The sequence below is a fragment of the Physcomitrium patens genome, chromosome 24, assembly GCF_059467195.1.
Source record: "Physcomitrium patens ecotype Gransden chromosome 24, ASM5946719v1, whole genome shotgun sequence".
NCBI classification, from domain to species: Eukaryota; Viridiplantae; Streptophyta; class Bryopsida; order Funariales; family Funariaceae; genus Physcomitrium; species Physcomitrium patens.
In genome coordinates, this window is record NC_143433.1 from 11,121,118 (window position 1) to 11,143,203 (window position 22,086).

A 22,086-nucleotide genomic window follows, 5' to 3' on the forward strand; every position below is an offset into this window, starting at 1 on the left:
CATTGACATGAAGTACTTGAGGTTCTTGTAATCTATATGATTAGATAAAAGTACATGTTGGTTACAATATTTTGTATAATATTTTTTTGTATGTTTTATATTATATGAATTAGAAATTTGATTATCTATTTTATTTATTATTAATTATTTAATAATCTATTTTATTGATTATCTATTAATTTATTTATTGTAATATTATATTATTATCATCAATTTAATATTTATTTATTTTAATATTAATTATCTATTATATTTATTATAAAATTTGATTATCTTAATAAGTCTTAATCTTTTCAATCTCAAAATGATTAAAACAAAGATACTAATCAAGTAATGAATAGATATATTTCTCTTTTTTATTTTGATGTAAGTTGATGTAAGTAACACATTATTGTGTATATATTTATAAACATATCAAGACATTCACTTAGTAAACAACAAAAGTCATACAAATAATGTAATGCAAGATTTACAAATGTCATTCAGCAAAAAAGCATGTTAACACTTGAAACTACCAAAATGTTAACTACCAAAATCAAAAGAAAGTTTTAATGTTTAAAACTTCTAATATATTATGTACTTATAAACTATAATCAGATTCTGATTATTTAAAATAACATAGTTAAGATTTTATTATTTTTATTAATGTTATCATTAAACATCTCTATCTATGAGAAACCGTTTTTGTGTACTTCAGCTATACAATAAAATTTTAAAGACACAAAAGAAATGAGGGAAAATAAATAATCAAATAAATAGTACATTTTTAAAAATCTAAAGTTCAATCTCTTACATGGTGGTACAAAATCATCAAAATCAAATTCTTAAAGCTGAATTTTATTTCACATGAAACATCAAATTGTCATAGTAAAATGAGTGTACATGATAAAAAAAATAAACAAGAAAGAGAAAAAAAACAACAACAACAACAACAACAAAATAAAATTACCATTATTTTTCTCTTTTTTTTTCTTTTTCTTTTTTTTTTCCTCCTGGTTTCGTAGATATCGTTGGTAGGAACCCTCCTTTAAAATCACTTGATTCATCCTTTTAACATCAAGTGATTTTTTTTTTTTCATTTTTTTTGTAATTTTAAGTTTTAAAGGAGGATTTCTACCAACGATATCTACGAAACTAGGAGGTAAGAAAAAAAAAAAAAAAAAAAAAAAAAAAAAGGCGGAGTTTCCAAGACGTCGATGTCAATTGCGGGAAACATCACAGACTGGCTAGAGACCCTCTTTCTGTGTGATTCAGAAATGTTCCTCGGCTTTTCAGGAGCTGACGAATTCCCAGCTTTCCTCAAGTCAACCCAGCAGCGATTCAGCAGCAGCAGCAGATACAATTCTCGATAGAATTGCTACGAAGTTCGTAGCAGCGAGGATAAATCCCCTGTGCACAGACTTCTCAAGTTCGTTGGAGTGGAGCCTTGTGTGGGTTTTTCCTGGGACTTGGTGTGATGTTTTCAGGCTTGAGTTGGAAGCGTAGGTGGGCTGTTGACTGTCGATTGAGAGAATTTCGAGGCATTGGTTACTGGGTACCAAACAACCTTCCCTGCAGTTTGCTCTAATGGATGATTGGAGAACGATGGTGCTGAATTGCGCAAGGCTATTGCGATTCTAGCAAATTTAGGGTTATGGTGAGTTACAGAGGTCACTTGGTCCAAGGATTTTGAAATTTGGATTGAACACATGTAACTGGGTTTATCCTAGAGCAGCATGTATAGGGTTTGGTACCGTATGTTTCAGTCTCTGCACAATGTTGGTTTTCTCAATATGTGACAAATTGCAAGTTTTTCAATAGAATTTGGTCGGTCTCAATACGCGAGACGGCAGTTATTGGATGTATTTTCTCTACTTTCTCCCAACCTTCTGATTACCCCTATAGTAACATACACAGAGCTGGATTTGTTATTTGAAAAGAAGATCATTTATCTTTTTATGCTGCTAGGCGAGGACAAGCGTCGAAGTTTAAAGATGAATCCCAATTCGGACCTGCCAGGAAAGGAGGCATACCGATCAAGTCAAGTCAATCTTTCACCGTATGTAACAGTTGTGGCTTTCGATCCTCTCATACCCTTGGCAAGGATCCCAGTACCTGCTGGGCAAGAGGAGGATCCTTCCAAGGGACCCTATGTGCTTGCATTCCGGAATGACGAGACGTGGCGCCAGTCATGGCGAACCTGCAAGGAGAATGTTGTGACTCAATGTGAAGCAGGAGCGAAAGTGGGCTGTTCCATAAGCGCTGCTAAGGCGTGCAGACAACCCTGGTGGAAGGCTTATCTTCCCTTCTTGGGCTCAGGTTCCTACTTCATGCATTCGTTCTCAGCTGTTATCATGTTATGTTATCATTTGCTAAAGTAAGACAAGTCGCATTGAATTTTGTCCCGAAAATGAATGAATATGTGTTCATCTGGTGGCCAAAGGTTTAGGGTTTTAGGGTCTGGGATAGATTAAAGGAGAAAGAGTTGGAGTCTCTAGTTATTTTTTCTCTAGTGAGTCGTCGTCTGCTTTCTATGCAATCTGTACTAAAAAGAACGATTGTTCAATCAACGCAGGGAGCGATGACCCATCCAAAAGGGAAGAATGCGAGAGGAGAGAGATGCGAAGCTGTCTGTTGTCATCTCACGAACGCTGCTTCACGTACGCTCGCGAAACTTGCGTTCCAGTTTACTCCAACATGAGAATCGCAATTCCGGGTACTCCAATTGACCGGCGCTTCAACGGCAGGCCTCTCCGGCGACCCAGAGTGACCCGCCACGACAAGCTCCCTACCCAAGCCTCGTCTCCTAGCAATCCAGAAACTGCTGGTTTGAAAGAAGAGGAGCTCAGATTAGCCAGAACAACGTTCCTAGGCCGAGAATTGATGCAGTATGAGCGTAGAGACGACTCGTGGGAGAGGATGGCACATTGGAGCTTTCATGGAGCTCCACATGAAGATATGATAGGGACGATTCCTAAGGAGGGTTGGGTGGGAGGCCTTGTGCATCCAGCTCTACGAAGTCCCTCCCCTCACATCGAGAAGGAGTATCCAACCTCTAAAGGCCCCATCTGTATTGCATCAGAGTGGCTGCAGAAGCTTCAGAGGTTTGTGATGGACAAGCTTAGCTCGTGAGTGTTTTAACGACTGTAGAAGCGGTGCAAGGTATGGTACATGTACTCCGTCACTCAGATTTGATTCAATAGTATATTGCTGTTTGAAGCTCACTACGAGGATTCTTGCTTGTAGCCCACTGTTTTGCTATCCTCTGGTTGAACTTTTCAGGGTCAAGGGTTCTGTTTTATGTGTGAGGATTGTGGAATCACCTTCCAAGACAGTGATCAACGTTTGCAGACGTTGTAAGCTATTTAAGGTCACGTCTATCTTTTGGGTTAGAAAATCGATCTACAGCTGTGTAACATGTATGTAATTGTACTACATTTGTTTTTGAATCCTGAGCTTGGCTCATTTTTCGTGATACCTTTTCAGTCGTTTCTTTGCCAAAGAGGACAGCCACGAAGGCGGCTTGTTCGTGTTTAGCCAACAGTTTACATACTGAGCGGACGTTATGGAAACGAAATCTGTTTACGCTGGTTTAGTGAAGCCTAATCACATGGAGGTGAACCTCTCAGTTGAATAGTAGGTCACACCTCAGCCTGAGAGCATATTGTACAATTGCAGAGTTAATTGAGAAGAATTGCTTATCCGACCATGTCAAACAAACTTGGAGATGATGGTATTCAACTTGGTACCTGGATTGAAAGTCTGGTTTGTTTAGGAGTAGTGGAAAAATTAGAGCACCATTTGATTATGCAGTCCTAGTTTCCCCAGTTCGCATATAAAAACTGTTGAATGACCATTGAACTGTGCTTATCTAGCCAATTGGTCTGGCATGCTTCTCTCCACTTTCAGCTTGGAATTTGTTTATGGTTTGTGCGAAGGCATCCCTCCAATTTGAACGCTGAGAGGGTTGTCCAGAAAGAGTGATGTCCTGTTTGCTTTACTTTGGCAAGGGGGTAGGGCATGCGAAGTATAGAAGCACGTTCTGACACGCTAGTGTGCGTCATTGGGTGCACGTCTTAGGACATGGCAGTTGTTAACAGGACAAGTCAACAGATACCGTCGCTAAAGACGGTAGGTTGACAAAAACGGCCTATTCATAATTGGGAAATTGAGATTGTTGCCTATGTGAGACTAAGTTAAGGAAACGCACCAACCAATCTAGAAACGGATTCTCACACTTACTCAGATGCAGCGAGTACCAAACCGTGATGCTGTTTCACAATCCACAGGAGTACATTAGCATGAAGATTGCTAAAGATCGAAAAATGGCAACCAGATGAATCTAAGGGCACTGGCTTGTGGATACAAACAGGGGAAGACTGAATAATCGTTCTCATGAGCTAAAGTACAGGGGCGCTTTTCAATCGAAGATTGTAACATGACGCTGGGTTTGGCCGGGTTGCAAGGTACCCTTCACCCTCACTTAGTGCTAGCAACATACACAAGGGTTGCAAGCCATCTAACCTCAGCATTCAGGGCTTCAATTTTTTTAAAAGGAGAAAAAAAATAACAATGGACCCGGGAATGCATGCCTGCAGTGTTTGCAATGATCGAATTGACTTCAAAACATTCCGAGCATGGAGCTAAGTTTTTAGCCATGGCAGGGCTAAGAGATAATCTCTCTAAGATCGCCAAAAAGGCCGATGAACGGATGCGCCCGTCGTCCCTTCAGAATCGCTTTCGGAGAGTGCAACAGAATCTTGCTCCTGCACCTGATGACCTTGCGAATTTCCGTAAGCGTGAGGTTTCACCTTAATGGTTTCTTTTAAAGAAGCAGGATTTGACTTCCTAAGCTGTAAACCGCTCTGCAACATTGGTTTCGGGCCTGCAAATGGGGAAGACAAGCGATATACTGGAGGTGAGGGTCCAGCACAACTCCCCACGCTCTCTTGATCGTTACGCTGCCTTTCACTTTCGTCATCAGCGAATTTGAGCTTCCGGACGCCAAACCCAGGCTTGTTCATGGACAATTCATCACTCATCTGGCTCGTAACACAACTGTCTACCGTGGTGGACAAATCTTCTCGTTTCTTTGCATGCTGAAACTGAGTCTTGTGCTGTGAATCTCTTTGGAGCGGAGTTCCTAGAGCTCTACTCCCATCCCCTCTTTTCCGTGGGGAAGGTCTTGCATGAGATGGTTTTGGTTGCAGCAGACCTGCAGCATGCTGTTGGCGCAGTGAAAGCGGCCATGGATAAGTCATTGGGCATCGGAGATCCATATCTGCACTCCCAAGGTCGGTTGTGCATATCCCCACCGTGCTCTTTACGGAAAGACTCTCACTTACAGGTTCATCTTTATCGAAATCGTTGTCAAATATCCTGTTTGGAGAATTGTGCGCTCCCATTCTTGCAGCTCGCTCCAACCAGTTCCACACCCACCCTGGCTTGTCAGGAAACGTGTTATCAACGATCCATGTTTGAGCTTTTTGAGATCTTGAACCTGTTTTCCAATTCTGCCGCGACATAGCATATTCCATTGCTCTCTCGCGCTTTAGGGCCGCCTCTTGCTTGCTTCTCAAAATTGCTTGACAATCCTGAGCCGTGCGAAGGCTTCCATTCCAGCTCTTGCTCACTAATTCCATCCCGGCTCTTGCTCTATTAGCTGTTTGGCGCTTCTGCGGCCTCGTTCTGGACAGCCGCGTGCTAACGGATGGTGCTTTTTCAAGCTCCTCTTCTGTTAACTCCCCGCTCAGGTTGTTAGCCCGGGCTAACTCAAGAGCATATCTTTTGCGGGCTACGTAACCTCGAATTGCAGCTTGGATCTTTACAGCTGCAAAGACTTTCTCCCTCTCACTGCAGCTCCTACCTTTTGGTATACTAACACTTCTGAAAGCCGGCTTTGCAATTTGTAAACCATTTCCCCTCAAATCTGGAGATGACGGAGTCTTTGCTGAGGCCGTTCTAGAAATTACCTCCGTTGGAATGGAAGAACAAAGATTACAATCTACCCTTGAAGTGCGGGATCCACGTGATCCCTTCCTGTCAAGAACAGGGGTAACCTTCGCCAGCTGTGCGGCCTTTTTCAGAGTTCCTTGCGTCACCATCCCCGGAAGTTTGCTGGTCGCAACAGCCGGAAACAAAGTTTGGGCGGAGGATTTCACTTTAGTGAACCGGTTTGTTGGAGATAGACCTCCAACTAGTTGCTTGGCTTTTCCACCACTGTGCAAAGGCCCTGAAATAAGACTCCTCCTAGCAGCAGGAGGGGATGGTGAGCGACTCAGAGGCTTTCGTTGCAGGCTTGGAAGTGGCCCCGACAGATACTTCTTCATCTTCACCGGAGAATTAGGATTATTTCCAGCTGTTTCCCCCTTCGACGACTGTCTCATCGTCGGAAGCGGCCCAGACTTGTGTAGTACTTCGGCCTTGGGAGCTTCAATGCGAGGAGGTAATGGAAGTGGCAATGGCATGGGCGCTGGCGTGGCCCCTGCAGAGGCTGGGACAAGGTACAGTGAGCTCTTGACATACTGCAGCCGTCTTGGCTTGAATGTTGAACCTGCACAGAGAGGAAGAGCGGATTCGACCGATTTTCGGTGGGGAGTTTGTGGCTCCGGGGTTTTCAAAAGGTTTTTCACATGAGAAACATTGAAAGATTTACGTCTGTAGAGAGACGGGAAAGTTGTATCCTTCACGGGAAAGGAGGTGCGAATTTCCGGTGGAAGCTCAAAGCTTTCAGAGATATCATCTCTGTCATGAGTCTCGAGTGAAAGTGTCTCATGCTGGCAGCAAGTTTGAAACTGTTTTCTCACCACCGAAGCCGCCCACGTCGTCTTTTTCCTCATGGTACCAGACCGCTAATACCTGTGTACGCTCATTTGTTCATGGCCCTCATGTATCTCCTGCATCCTGTTCTGTCTCTTCTTCCTCATCAATTACTGTGGCCTCATTTACTCAAGTCAGACAACCACGAAGGACTTAATGAAAGAGAATAAATTCTGTCTGGTATTCACCACCGATATAGCGACTCAAACAAAACCGTGTCAGATTCTCATCCTGAGTGTCTGCAGAGTTGAAGGCGGAATTTTTTTACTGCAAGAGTAACCGAGCCATTGATACGGCGAGGAGTTCGAGCAAAAATAACAGCGAAATGGGACGTGCTAGATAATCACCTTGATGGTCTATTTTGTTGATCCAGGATCTCTAGAATCAGAACGGTTGAGGTTTTCCTGACACGATGAGAACCTCTTAAGCCAGAATGATGCATTTCCAGAAGACAATTCAGAATCAGAGAAAGTTATGCAAGGACTGTCTAGATTGCCAGATACGGCTACTCTACAGATACACCAACTGTTCAGCAGAATAGGTACTTATTCGCTCTGGAACCGAAAACGGCGTGGTCATGGACGTCCGCACGTTGTACACACTCTAAACAGCTAGAGAGCTCGGAGGACGTAAATTTGCAACAGAGTGTCCTCACCTCTGCCACTGTGATCAGGCGACGAAAAAAGAGAGATGTGTATCAAACAGAGAGAGACATCGAAAAAGATTGTCTCACTATCGAGTACTCTGCGTCGAGATTGGAAAATGGGAGAGAGTAAAGTCTAAACTGAATGAAACGTGAAGGTAACGGCATACCTTATACACTGGAGCTTCATTCTGAAAAGCACCTGTTTCGAACCTCACGGTCGAGGGCATCAATGTAATCATACTGATGTTAACACAGATCTGAAAGAAGAGAACAAATCTTTCACTTCTTTCATGTTTAAAATTTCCTTCGCTGAAAGCTGAAACGACAGTTTGTGCAACATTTCGGGGTCGACCCTGGAGGTAGTACTCTCTCGTGTGACAACGTAATTTGACCATAAGAAAAGGTGAGTGCTAGCTACCGAGTACAACTTCGAGCTCGATCTATGGCGACGCTCCGAATATCGGGAGAGGAGTAGAATAAAATATAAAGTGAAAAACAGTCCAGTTCAACGGAGTGCGCAGGAGTGCAGAAACTGGAAGGGCTTAAAGGGCATACGTTTCCTTCTACAAAATCATCCTCGAGGATAGAAGTGCTAAACAGGAACACTTCACAAGCTCTACTCGCTATGCTCCCTGCAAAGAAACAGAATAGGTATTTCTTTACCACTAGCCCTTTCAACCTGGATCTGCGAAGGGTCTACCTGATAAATAAGCTATTGGTCATATATCAATCCCTCCGCTCTTTCACCTTCGAGTCAGAGACTTATTGCCACACATCCCCCAACTCACAACATTGTCATCGCATACCACGCTGCATCTGAAATTCCTCGCATTCCTTCTATACGCTTCCGTCCTACGGCCTATCCACGTCAACGCAGCTGCGCTAATACACAACCACTAGCTCCAAGTCTCGCACTCCCTTCAGCACACCGCTACTCGACAGAATCTCATCGCCTCACTTTCAGCTGGTAGCGCAACCCCTCGCTAATGAAAAAAGATCCTTCCACACGCACCATCGCGCAACAGGGGAGAATAAACGAGAGGTCTGTCGTCTCCGCGCGAACAGCACACACCTTCTCTCTCCCTCGCTCACTCTCTCTCTCTCGCTCTCTCTCTCTCTCTCCAGTACGCATCCTCGTCAAACACAACACTGGGGGAGAAAAAAAAAAATGTTAAAATTTTTAAATAAAGAAAAAAATCAGTAGTGCAAGGCGTGGAAGCGGACCTTGCGAAGCTATCAATCTGTCCATCAATCTATCTATCTGCGCATCTCCTCTGCGTCGTCTCTGTTCACCAGGCTGGCTACTGCGGATGTCTGGCAGAGCAAGTAGCCTCACCCTGGCCCTCTCCTCTCCCAAATGCAGTACTGTCTGCGCACGCAGTCTGCAAAACATCCAAGGGTATTTGTATGCCGAGCTTTTACGATCTCGATTTACGTATACTATGCCATGTGAGTACAGGGGCAGCAGCAGCAACAAAGTGGAGGAGGAAGCATGGCATGGTAGAGATAACCTCTCACACACACACACCCACTGATGGGAAGCTCTGCAGCTTTTCCTTTCCATTTCTCCCTTGAGACAAAAACAAAAACAAAAACAAAATAAAATAAAGTAAAAAAAACAAAAACACATCCCTGCCCTGCTTTACATGCCTTCCTCTATGTTTGTGTGTGAGCATCCCACTCTATTGATGGCCCTTTCCAAGCCTATTGCACACTGCACCATCCCTCTTGTCATAAAAGTTCATGTTCCATATTCTTCTAGCCATTTTGTGGTCTGTGTTGTTGTTTAGCAACTTCTTCTTTTTGTCCTATGTGTTTATGTTTTGTGCTAGAATTTGCAGGTAAGTTTGTAGTTGTTTACAGCTACAAGTTGATGCATGTTTAGAGTGGGTGTGGGGATAATGACTTTAGATTGATTGTGTGTGCATGTGTATGTGTATGTGCGAGAGAAATTGGAATGATGCTACACCTACAACAATGGATCCATGAGTTTTGGCTAATGTTTATCAATATGCATAGTTTTTCAGTTCACCTTTGAAAAATTCCATTGTGTGTTTCTCTGACCAGTGCATTAGTTTCATGTTATGTCATTCTATTAGTTTTTAATCATGAGTTTTTAGTCAATTCAAAGTACTCTGTTCTACTCATGAATGTGCTTAATGTTGCCAAAATTCTATCAAATCATGACTTGACAGGATCAACTTGTTCACATTTAATCAATCAGAATACAATTACTTAATTACACAAAAAAATCCAATGCTTTTACATTGGAAAATAACATGGTTGACAAATGCACATAGTGTTATTTCAGGATAAGTGTATTTTATAGCCAGAGCTTGATAATGATTTTGAACCAACACCTGCATAAATTTTTTTAAAGATAAATACAAAATACTTAAGATAAATGAACCCCATTTAAATAAAATAAAATGAAACTGTAGTAAAATTTAATTTTTGAATGAACCTTAGAAAGTTGAAAGATGATTGTGAAAGTAAATTTCTAAAAACTAAAATACAAACCCAAATGACAATGTCAAATTATTTATCTATACATCTATCTTTTTGTTTGAAAACCCAAAGCAAAGATACAACAACAAATGTTATGTTTTGTATACTAAACCTAAGGTGTAAGACTTCACATATTGTATGATTTTTTTTTCACATTGGATATGCACTAGCAAGAGATTAATAATTCATGACTTTCATATTCTATATTTAGTAAAACCATAATTAGAAAAAGAATTCAAATGCAACATAATATCTTTTTCTTATTTCATTTTGTAATGTGGACATGCATTACACACTTTGCGCATTAAAATAATCATACAACCAATTCAGCCATAACTTACCCCAAAACATTTTTCGGGGACTCATTCAGAAATAAAATGCAAATAATCCCTCAAGTTAAAATTAGTTAATACTAGCTTATCCTGCACCATCCCAATATTGTGGTTCCAGCTACTTTTACTTTTACGAGTGTACCAGCCACGTGGCATCCCTTGGAGGCACTGCCGAACGGAGAGGCTTCAGCAACCAAGGATCCAAACCATGGACTCAAACATCCGCTGATTCATCCATCCATTCATGGAGGCAGAGGGGGGCTCATTCATCTCACGGGTATGGGATAAAACTTGGTCGTAGGGGGCGGGGTTTGGAAGCTCGACAAGCACATCCCAAGGCCGTCCCCGGCGCTGACAAGTGTCGGAAGCCCATTCGATTACAGCAGAGCCAACTAATGGGCAAATCCAGGGCTTGGGATGGAAAGGGAAAGAAATAGATAGAAAGAAAAACAGGGCTGTGTCACGATCTCTCTTTTTCTTTCTTCTTGTATTTCTTCTTTCATGGGTCCTTTACTTCTTCTGCTGCCCAATTGATGATCCTTTCCCAAGGACATGTACCTGGGGCTGTATGACTTGACACACTCTACCTTCACTTCAATTCTGTGCTTAATGGCCTCCTGGGAAAGGCTGGGCTGGCAGTCATGAAAACTATATTCCCCCTCCCCCTTGCTTCCAAATGCTACTTCCAACTCCCCCTCCCCTTGCTACAAATAATAATAATAACAATAACCATCATATTAATGGGCATGTCTATGTGTGTATGTCTGAATGAAGGAATGAATGACAAAAGGTTGTGTGGGGAGGGAGGAACTTGTCAAAGGGAATCAATGGATGTATCTGTGGGGATTTTGCACTTTCGTTTTCTGTTCCATTCAGTGAATTAAGTATTGGAGACAAAGAGTGGAAGAAGAAGAAGAAGAAGAAGAAGCAGAATGTGGACTAGATCCCATGTTCTTTGCCTTTTTGTGTGTGGCTGAGTGGGATGTATGGTTTGTTGAATGTTTTGGGGTCTCTGTCTCAGTCACTCCTGTTGAGCCCCTAAAGGGAACATATTCCCATTACTGCAAAGTTTGTAGAGAGGGAGTTGGGTCAGACAGATGTCTTTGTGACAACCTCTGTTAGCATTCCCATGCAATAGAACTCCTACATTGGAGTATTCAACCATGTATGTATGTATGTATATCAATATCAATATCAGGATTGTGTTGGCCATATGTAAACATGAAGTTGTATGAAGATAGGGTATTGCTCATAAAACATGTACAGGATGAGACTACTAGTGATTTTGGTTTTTAAAGTTGTGATTTCTGTGACTTAGAATTCTAAAAATATATATAAATTGAAATCACTTCACAAGAAAGTAAATCAAACAGAAAGAAATGGTAGGAGGGTGCATTTAGAATACAATAATATTGCTTGTATTACCATTTTTTGAAAAAATAGTTTTATGTCAGATATATATATATATATATTTATTTATTTTTCAAATAAAAGTTGAAAAAAATCCAAAGAATAAAATTCCAATGTTGATCAAAACTTTTGATGTAATGGAGTGACTTGTCATGCATCCAAAAAAGTGTAACAATGCAGAAAGAATATAAAAAAACAGGAAAAAAGACACAAACATTTTATGAATGTGGAATAAATAGAGCAGAACCAAATGAAATTTATATTTTTAATATTAACCCATTATTAATATAAATATTAATATTAACCCATTATTAATATAAATATTAATATTAACCTAATATTAATATTAACATCTTGAAATGCTTAATCCAATGAAAGTAGATCCAATTTCATGTATTTGAAAAGTTTTTAGAACTTTAGGTTCCAAAATCAAGTACCAAAATATCATTCTGTAACCATCTCATATATCCACCTTCAAATCAACAATCCAACTTTTGCTGAATAGTTTCAATGTCCTTTCTCTCTTGTTTCATGATACTATGAGTAAAAAGAACTTTGCCATGGTCTGTTATTCATAACTTGTAACAAGTATTATACAAGAACCCTAATTGCATTGGACTCCCATTTCCTCTGTTATAACCGAAGAGAGCGATTCAATATATGCCAACTTTCATCAATTGGTGAGTAGGGCTAGGTTAGGTCAGGCATGACCCATCCTTACTGTCAAAATAAAAATTATATTACAGTCACTTACTTGCAAATAAAACTGATGGGTAGGCTTTATTGCAAGGCCATCATTGACCTGATTGGCCATGTGATCTCATAACTTATTCATAATAGAAAATTGCTCCTTCCTCCCATCCCCATTACTAACAAATTAAAGAATTTAAGAGGATGAAAGTATTTCGACCTCCTGCTTCGATTCTGACTTTCATTCATCCACTCTGTCAGCTGACACCACAATGCCATGCACACATGTGTGGATGGATTAGCCAAGTCCACATGAATGAAGGAAAACAAATAAACTTTAAAATATTGGGAAAAGGAAAAGTAGAAAGAAAACTCATTCCTAATCATACAAACAATTTTTGTGTTGGAGATGGGTCACAGTGTGTATGAATGCATTACGAATTTCAATTTTGTGTGTTTGCTGATTTGTTCTTAGCTAGGTTTTGCAATGTTCATGTTCTTGCTTCAAGATGTAGGAGTCATTTGTGTGTACATAGCATGTACATGCAAATATAAACATAATATCATTGAATGGGAACCTCAAATATTATACAATATTAAAATAAAAAAAAATGTCATTACTTTCACAACTATAGACTTTGGTAAAAAGATGACTATAAGTTTCAGTCAGAAAAAAAATAACAATGTATCATAATGGGTTAATATTAAAAATATATTATAATTATAGTATAGTCTTTCATGAGCATAATTTGTAAATTTCTAAAATCATTTACATTGCCTTGTATATGTATAAAAATTCATTATTGGGAATGTAATATACTTTATCAATAATGAAACGATTATTTTTTAAGGAGTACTGATATAATTCTTGATAGTATAAGTACAAGAACTAACCATTTGCATATAAGCTTTAAATTAAGAATAGAAAAAAGATCTGAATTACAATAATGAGATAAAGGCTTCAACAATGTAAAAGAGTAAGAAAAACATAAAAACATAAATAGAAAATAAATAAATAACTAAAAATATGTTGACCACCAAGAAAATCAAGTAATGGTAAATTATAACTTTTAAGATCAAAATGAACCATGTTGATAAATAAAGTTTTCTCACATGAACTTTGTAAGACATTTTATTCTAATTTTACAAAGTTTAAAAATTTACTTACATTACAAGAAAAAATGTGTTACAGTACGAAAGTTTTGATAGAAAAGTTGATTCAAACTAATGAATACATTTGTATTTCTGTCACTGAGGAGTAACAAAACTGTGACATTGTGGTGAAAGTAAGAAAGATTCAAAATGACTAAGCAGTACTGATTTTGTGTAAATGGTTAAGATGTTACCACTTTTAAAAATTGCTCTAGTGTAATACTATGTTTTATGACGATTATTGACATGTTTTGTAGCTTTAAGTACTCATTTTTATTTTTTAGAAGTAGAACTCATATCTGAGCTTAGAACACACAAAAAGTTAAAAGTTATTTCATGTTCTGTTTCTCTTCAAATACCATGTATATATTTAATAAATTCGTTGTTAACAAAGATTTTCTTAGGCTGTTTTCAATTCATCAGATATGAAGTACCTGTCCCATCTTGCTTATTGCAATTATAGTTTTTATTGCTGAATTGAATAATTAAGAATGAATTACAGAGAAAATATCAATGAAAAATAAGTAAATAAAAATATAACTATATATATTTATATTTATATTAATGAACTTCAACCTCAAAGTATAAACACAATTGTAATAAGTAACATACATTTCTTCCTATGTTTGGATTTAGACACAATCTAGAATTCACGTTGTTTATTTTATTTTATTTTATTTTTTAAAACTCAAAACATACAATGTATAGACTTTCTACACTAACAATATTCTTATATCCATACATTATTGAAAATAGAAAAACTACTATAACCCAAATTCATTTTCCACATGGAAATGATCACATATATGAATCGTACCCAAATAGATGGAAAATGGATGATTAGTTTGCCCTCGTAGTCATTGTGGATAACCTTCATCCATATTTGTTCATTCATGGACCTTTTATGTGGATGATTAAATCAGGCAAAACCATCCTTGGGACTGTACATTTTCATGCCTCAGAAAGGTACCACTGAACTCAATACGAAATAAATGGATGAATGATATATGGGTTTTCTCGTGCATGTGCTTGTGTCAACCGGAACATTCATCCAGATTTCCAGGTTCTAACAATATTATCAGACCCCTCCTAAATCACTCAGAGATTTTGATCCAAATTAATCACATGTTTTCTATGCATGAATTAAAATTATTTTTATAAGTAGAATAATTTTAATCAATTTCATATATTCTTCATCCATTGATAACGGTTTTGCATTCTTGAAAAAAAATATATGAGATCATTTATATGCATTTAACATTTAATTTTGAAATTGATAATCCAATCTATTGTAAAAATTATGAGTTATTTGTTAAAATAAAATCACTCCACAATGATTGATTTGGTAATAAGTACTCTGCCATTTAACTGTATTTCTTGCATGAAAATTTCAACCTAAAATCTATCATTTAGAATTTTTAGAATTTACAGGTATTATTCAATATTAAGAAACAAATTGGTTAAGAATCTAAATTTATTGCAAAAATGTATAATATTATAAGAAAAATGATATATATATATATATATATATACATGTATGTTTATAATGTTTACATGGTGGTTTCAACATAGAAGTGAAGCTAATGTTTACTTTTATATTAAAGATGTTAGTTACATTGTGAGCATTTAAAAATAAACTTGTTCAAAAACATCTCTATCTAGGGTTTTTTTTTTTTTTTTTTTTTTTTTTTTTTCCTCAATGCGTGCAAATTGTACAAGAAAATGCATGAGAGATCTTAAAACAACTCTATAAGAACTCCACTTAAAGCATATATGATTCCTTGACCAATCGGAAGTTTTTTTGTTTTTTTGTTTTTTAGGTTTATATTTATCTAATTTTCTAAAAAAAAAATTGGTCAAGTACATTATTTTCAATTTGAGGCTATGTAGAATTAGCATATAATTATTATAAAGTGAAAAAAGATGTTTTTAAAAAAATACTTATTATTAAAAATTTCACGTATGAAGCAAAAAATGAATTATTTACATCATAATAACTGATATTTTAGAATATCCACATTACATGTTAAGAAAAAATATAAAAAACCCTCAACATTTTACACCCTTCTGGATAGTAAATGCTCATGTTGACTAACACATCATTCGACGAAAATTGTACATGCTATTAAAAACCATCTCATCAAGAATAATAATAATAAAAAAAATTATCACATATATCAATAAAAATTAAATTCCAAAGGCTTTATTTTGGCAGTGGTCATACAATACAACCGTATACATTTTTCTTCACCAAATCAAACCAGATTTTTACACATACGAACTAAGAGGGTGGGAACAGGATCGGGGACGAAGAGTACTTCGTACCCATCCGTTCCCGGGAGACGACTCCCTTTACTTTGTCGGGAACGTGTTCCCACGCATACATCGGAACATGGGAGATACGAACCTATAACCGTTGTATTGGTCATAGATACTGCTTGCATCGAATGGACTCCCATCGCCGTGGCCCTATCACCGGTTCTGGCACAGTGCAGTAAAACAGGAATTGCTTCATCGCCATATCGCAGATTGAATTAGGATTTCGAGCTCGAAGGTTTGTGAAGCGAATTGATTGATATTTTCAATTTTAGACTATGTAGAATTTATTGTTGAGATCGATTTCACGGTAGTTGATTACTTCCTGCTTAGAAAGAGACCTTAGTGGACTTGTGCAGGCGGTGCTGGAGCGCGAAGCTTTGTTGCAGGGGCAGCGATGGAGCTCAACAACGAGAAGGAGGCAGTTGTTGCATTGTAGATGACGGAGTTAGTGATGATTGTGGTGAGTTTGGGGACGTGAACAAGTGGGATGAGGTCGGAGGTTCCGCACCGGCAGCTACGAGGAATTTGGTCGAACTTCCAATCTTCTGCTAATGCGAGGAGCAACATGGTCGCGATCGTCTTGATGTCGACTTTGATCCTGGCCTACTTCTTCACCCCTGGCAGGTTTGAACATTTCTCTTGATGAATGTGTGTTTGAATTTTTAGTCATATGATTTTGTCTCTTTCATCTCTTTCGTATGCAAGTCAATGCGTGACACATTATGTCTTGTCTATCCTTGATTCTGAGTGTTCGCCTTGCATTAGAATGTTATTTTATTGAGCAGTCGAGCTTTTTCTGTTCATAGGTTTGAATAGTTTGACATTTCGTAATGTTTTTACTCCGAGTCATGACTGTGAGTAGAAATAGCTGGGAAGTTAGCGAGAATTTTGTTTGCTTGGATACCTACTGTACGTTGCCGCTAATATTTTCTAGTACATGATTTCGATCTTGTCTTTTTAATTTTAGTTGAAACGGAGGAGTTAGTTTTTGTTTTGAAAATGTGTTCTTCCAAGCTTTTGAGGGCTCCCTCTGTAGAAGGGAAGCGAAACCTCAGATCTGAATTATATTCGTCGCTATGTTAAACTATCTGTTGCATCACTGTGAAGTCCTACAAATTCAACTTTTTTCCTTGTTCTTGGGGTTTTTGAAGTAAGCTTTTTTGCTCTGAGGTTCGGTTTGTGCAATAAGACCATCAAATGATGTAATTTTAGAGAGCTCCTTCGTTTCTGAACCAGCTCAGAACATAAGCGCAGAGAGCACTTGACCGAGTCTGACCTGGCTCGATCCACTCTTAACCAAAGAAGACTTGAGTTGAAATTTGATCATACTAATGATACAATTTAGTTGGAATCTTTATGAGTAAGACTGATTACTTGGAATACTTGCAGGTTTTCTATTGAACCGGATGATGGATGGAATTGCAGTCAAGCACTGCGGAATTATCCAGGTGCTTTAGACATTGTAGTTGTACTCAAGGAGGTAATTAGCTTCCTCACATCAGGCGAGGATAATGTGTGAAAGCAAGCTGTGCACGATGGACTTACGGCTGGCATTTTGCTATACGACCTTGGAAAAGTAGATGTTCTCAGCTTGCTTGTGATGTCCGTTGACATCGGTGTTGTTCACCTTGTCTCGACTGTAAAACACGCAGATTACGTAAGGTTATGGCAACAGAACTCTTAAAAAGTATCAAATGCTGCCATCCATCAGGCAACATCAGTTTACCTTTCACTACCATCAAGGGGACAAGTCGAGAGGCTTTCTTAATGAAAGTGTTTAAGTTGTAAACAACAAAGCTCTGGCATGTATTTTAAGAATTATACTTCCAAGCTGCCCATAAGACTTCCAAATCTACATTTCCACCTGAAAGAATTATGCCTATGTTCTTTGTTTCAGACCCCAGATTCTTGGATTTTTTTGATAGTATAGCCGCTAGTCCAATGGCTCCACTTGGTTCTACTGCCAACTTCAGGACCTCATAACACATCTTCGTTGCAGAAATGATTTCATCATCATCAACGGTGACGACCTCGCTTACAAGATCGCGAAGCACGGGCCTGGAAGTTCCAGGAGGCAGGTGGTTCGGTGCAATTAGTAATTAGCAGCAGAGACATTCAAGAGCAGAGAATTTGCAATTTGTCAACAGTGGACGACTGATTATCTCCTGAGAACACACTAGATATGTACAAAGATGACTGCTAGACTACTGCTCATGCTAGCGATACACGCCACAGTATTTGTTGCTTCAAGGAAATGCTGACAGGACTTGAGAGGACAAAGGAAAAGGAAAGCCAAGTTTACCACGTCAGATCCCCCAACGAAGCTCGTAATCCATCAGCAATGGTATTGGGATGCAACATGGGAATTACATATCCTGCAATCTTTGATTGAGCAGCATCATCTGCTCCTGACGGTTCGGCTGCAATGATCTTGATACTAGGCTTGAGAGCCTTGGCAGCCAGTGCAATTCCAGATATGAGACCACCTCCTGTCAATTGGTGTGAATTAAAACTTCATTAGTGAAAAGATGCTGTGCAGCGTCATAGATGAAAGCAAATTTGAGATCGACATCTCACAGCAGATAAACTCAGGATTTTTTTTTATTTTTTTATTTTTATTTTTAGCTTTGTTTCTTAATCATGGCTAGACAAAATAAACTTGTAAGCATGAATGGCTTTGCTATCATTTAGTTGGTGGGCGTGGGCTTCTTCTTGATACCATAACAAGAGTCTGATTACATCTAACACCGGGTATACTCACCACTGATGGGAACGACAATGGCGTCCAGATCTGGAACTTGCTCTAAAAACTCCAGAGCCACCGTGCCTTGCCCACTATTGGTACATGCAATATACCATCAGAGAGAATGCATACAATTAATAATATTTCAGGCCATCTATCGATGTCTAAATATCAGGTAGCAGAATATGGTCAAGTGCAGAAACATGTTACTTCTCAGCAGACGAAAATCCGAGTGCAACTCAATAAGCCAGCACACGCACACACGCACACAGGCATGCAGGTTCCCGTGGACGAGATGTTAAAAGAAGTGTTGGCACATTCCCAAGTCTATTCCATAGTTTAGTGTTAAAAGTTTTCTAGTATTGCCTTAAAAAACAGGACCGACCATTCCAGGATGAGATTGAAACAGCACCTGATGATTCGAGGATCATTGAACGGATGAATCAATGTAGCACCAGTATCTTGTTGCACACAGGCAGCTGTGTACTCCCTCGACTGGAGTGTTGGCTCACATATAGTGATGAGACCTCCATAGCGCTTCACATTATTCAACTTACAAGTGGGTGCATTGTTGGGAACAATTATGTGGGCAGGAATCCCCCTCATTCGTGCTGCCAACGCCACTGCAGCTGCATGATTGCCACTTCATATCCAGTGGAATGCAGTTCAGGTTCAATAATATAATTAAACAAGCCAGAGTAGACTAAAACTTGTCTGTTGTTGCCTAGTGATGAAGGCTTCAATCGGTTGCTTGAACTGAGGCTAAAGCACGAGTAGGGTAGGGTCATGGTTGCTCTTATCAGACTTTATACTGGCGATTAAGATCTTGGGCATTAACAAAAACGATCAAATCTGGGCTTCTTTTCAGCACCGTGCGCTTGTTTCCTTTAGTATCACATTCGAACTATTCACCTCAAAGCTCAACTATGTCTGCAGAGGAAGGCTTCACCTACAAGTTATGTGGAGCGAAAGCACCAGGTTTGAAGGTACAGTCTTACTAAGCACAGAAGCCATAAAAGAAGTGTTGGCTGCAACACTGTAAGCCGTTCTTGAATGAATTACATCCTTCAACGAGTAAACACAAATATAATAACTTAACTTCAATAGAATGCATCAAATTGAGTAATTTAAAATTCAAAATTTGAGTAATCTGACCTGCTGTGGGTAAGAACTCCTTTTCGTGCATCGTCATCAGAAAGTGAAAGAACGGCATTACATGCTCCTCTGAACTTAAAAGCACCTCTGTAGATTCCACAGCCTCCTGAGTTTCTCTTCACAAACGATATGATGCAAATCTTTTTCTAGCGATGAAGACCTTCATATACATTGAGCCACTACCATCCATGCAAACAAATTCATAATACATCAGAACTGAGAAACTGCCGGAGTTGGTGTCCAATTTCAGTGCAAGCGACCTTCCTGAGCTACAACATCGGTAAGATCCATCGAGTAAACACTCCATTTTCAAGCTACAGTAGTTTCTCCTGTGATGATTAGCAAGATGAATTTTGCAATATTCATGGACGATCTCGCAGTAATTTTCTGCTCAATTGCTTGAGAAAAAAACAGAAAGTCTTGAAACCTTAACTCTGGACATGAACATGACATGTATTCATCAAACACTGAAGTCATACCCTTTCTGCAGAAGCTCGCATTTAAAGAATAGCTTGCACCCAGCAAGTGCATCCAGCGATGAGGAGGTTACAACTGGCGTAATATGAATATGAGGCGCAATACGCTTACGAGCTTCCACGATGGATCCCAAGTCGGCCGCATATGGCTTGCTCGCAGACGTGCCATTTTGATCCATCGCTTTCAAATTGTCGGTTGAGCTTTCGAGTTGGCTCAAAGCGTTTGAGTGCGGGACATTCTCCTGCACATCCATGCCTGCAACAAAAAATTGCAAGGTATATGTGAGTACTGGATATTGCCATGGCATGAAGCTTAAAAACTAAACTTTAAGATCGTCGAGGACAGAGCGGGGGGGGGGGGGGGGGGGGGGGGGGTATTCCAGGTCGAGCCTATTAATTGCTACAAGCAAAGAAAGAGGTGACTCTTGACGAGGGAAAAGAGCACAGAGCACTTTCGCAGCAACACCAAAAGGTGCCGTAACAGCAAGGATGCTCCACGGGATTTTAAGAAATAGAAACCAAGCACCAATATATCAAGGGCCCTTCAATGAGGATGTCAGAGTGTGTTGCGACGACGAAGGATCGCAAATTCCTCTGAATTATCCATATTCAGATATCAGAAAAGAGGCAGAGGATATGACCGCCGATCTCAATCGAGCAAAGAACAGCTTACACAGAACCAAAACCTTGTCAACTCATACCGCAAAGCTCAACAAAAGGAAGTCTCTTAAAATTGCAATGTCGTCGACCAAAACAGGAAAGAGTCGCATAAACCGCGAGCTCTGAACCCTGCAGTCTCTGACCTACACAAAGGATTGCGCAATGAGGCCAACTCCCGACCACTCTCACCGCCAATAATTCTTAACAAGACCAGTCGTACAAATCAGACATCACACAAGAGGCCAGACAAAAGAGAATCATACAAATGGACGATTCCTAATTCTGTGAACCATAATTCGAGCTCGGACGATGAAGAACGAGTGAAGCCCCGTCACAGGCGCAATCCCGGAAACCACACCAACCTTGACAAATTCCGAAGATGAGAAATAGGCTCCCGCGTCCAAAGCTAGCATTGGAGCAATGAATTGTGCACACTTGCACGAGTTCCTCCAAGTTCAGGTCAGGCTTCGTCGCTAGTGTTATCGTCATCGTCGTCGTCGTCGTTGGCATCAGGGTCAGATGAATGACTTTTTGATGAGCAACGAACCTCTCTGATTATTTCGTTAGAAAATTAGTTGACAACTGGCCCTGCTAAAACAGAGCTCGCAATCCCTGGCAAGGATCTAAAGTTATTTCTCTACACAGTTACGTGAAACTAATAGCATTTCACCTGAACGGAAAAATGTAGGTTCATTTCCACCCGTGAGTGTTGTGATCCGAAAGCCAAAGCAGGAAGACTGGGTGGATTCAACTACGATGGGAAAACTGGAGGAGATCTTCTGCCATGTGCAGAAGTTTACAATTCTTATCGCTCAGTTTACTCAACACAAATGCATTCATTAAGTATACAATCGCTGGGGACTCGGAAGTTCCCAGCTGGATTTGGACGTCTGACTCTCTGGATTTGACGCTTTAAAGTCGTGAACCCACCACTTTAGGGCAAGTGTACATTTCGCTAGTTAAAATTCTACCACCACATCAATGTTGCATCCTTGAATCTCACCACAAGGAAGGATTTGGGGGTGGGGGGGGGAGTATATGGGAGCGTTAGTCAGCTTTGCCTTTGCTGCTATCACACCATTGCTGCGCCGAAAAAAGTGTACAGCACTGATAATGCGTGCATGTGTGTACGATGAACATATCTTGAGCGATATGTCACGTATGGCTGAACATGAGTGGGCAAGCAGCAAATCTCCC

The 22,086-nt window shown here is 39.6% G+C and overlaps 3 protein-coding genes and 1 long non-coding RNA gene across 10 annotated transcripts; 2 read left to right on the top strand and 2 right to left on the bottom strand.

The window, feature by feature from the left end:
• Positions 1-1,231: 1,231 nt before the first annotated feature.
• On the top strand, positions 1,232-3,680 carry LOC112276304 (uncharacterized). Of its 3 annotated transcripts, none has more exons than XM_090246921.1 (4): positions 1,259-1,636; positions 1,948-2,298; positions 2,555-3,141; positions 3,466-3,680. In XM_090246921.1, the coding sequence occupies exons 2-3, from the start codon at positions 1,974-1,976 to the stop codon at positions 3,109-3,111; spliced, it is 882 nt and encodes a 293-aa protein (XP_090103047.1). In that variant the 5' UTR covers positions 1,259-1,636; positions 1,948-1,973; the 3' UTR covers positions 3,112-3,141; positions 3,466-3,680. The 3 variants fall into 3 exon arrangements, with proteins under 3 accessions (XP_024363224.1, XP_090103047.1, XP_024363223.1); XM_024507455.3 differs by having other exon boundaries at positions 1,510-1,636; positions 1,923-2,298; XM_024507456.2 differs by having other exon boundaries at positions 1,232-1,636; positions 2,555-3,680.
• A 655-nt stretch (positions 3,681-4,335) lies between these two features.
• Positions 4,336-8,478, bottom strand: LOC141044902 (uncharacterized). Its single transcript, XM_073531075.2, has 2 exons — positions 7,612-8,478; positions 4,336-7,202 (listed from the first exon to the last, which is right to left on the bottom strand). The coding sequence occupies exon 2, from the start codon at positions 6,816-6,818 to the stop codon at positions 4,662-4,664; it is 2,157 nt and encodes a 718-aa protein (XP_073387176.1). The 5' UTR covers positions 6,819-7,202; positions 7,612-8,478; the 3' UTR covers positions 4,336-4,661.
• Positions 8,479-16,049: 7,571 nt separating this feature from the next.
• Positions 16,050-17,651, top strand: LOC141044873 (uncharacterized). 2 transcript variants are annotated; one of them, XR_016500741.1, is made up of 3 exons: positions 16,050-16,090; positions 16,212-16,479; positions 17,245-17,651. It is a non-coding gene; the product is annotated as an uncharacterized LOC141044873 (long non-coding RNA). The 2 variants fall into 2 exon arrangements; XR_012216615.2 differs by having other exon boundaries at positions 16,074-16,090; positions 16,199-16,479.
• Positions 17,596-21,405, bottom strand: LOC141044872 (serine racemase-like). Of its 4 annotated transcripts, none has more exons than XM_073530831.2 (7): positions 21,252-21,405; positions 20,233-20,485; positions 19,754-19,840; positions 19,011-19,241; positions 18,617-18,690; positions 18,158-18,344; positions 17,596-17,913 (listed from the first exon to the last, which is right to left on the bottom strand). In XM_073530831.2, exons 1-7 carry the CDS (start codon positions 21,397-21,399, stop codon positions 17,667-17,669), a joined length of 1,227 nt encoding a protein of 408 aa, XP_073386932.1. In that variant the 5' UTR covers positions 21,400-21,405; the 3' UTR covers positions 17,596-17,666. The 4 variants fall into 4 exon arrangements, with proteins under 4 accessions (XP_073386932.1, XP_073386933.1, XP_073386934.1 ...); XM_073530832.2 differs by having other exon boundaries at positions 21,153-21,292; XM_073530833.2 differs by lacking the exon at positions 21,252-21,405 and adding an exon at positions 20,931-21,146.
• Positions 21,406-22,086: the final 681 nt, after the last annotated feature.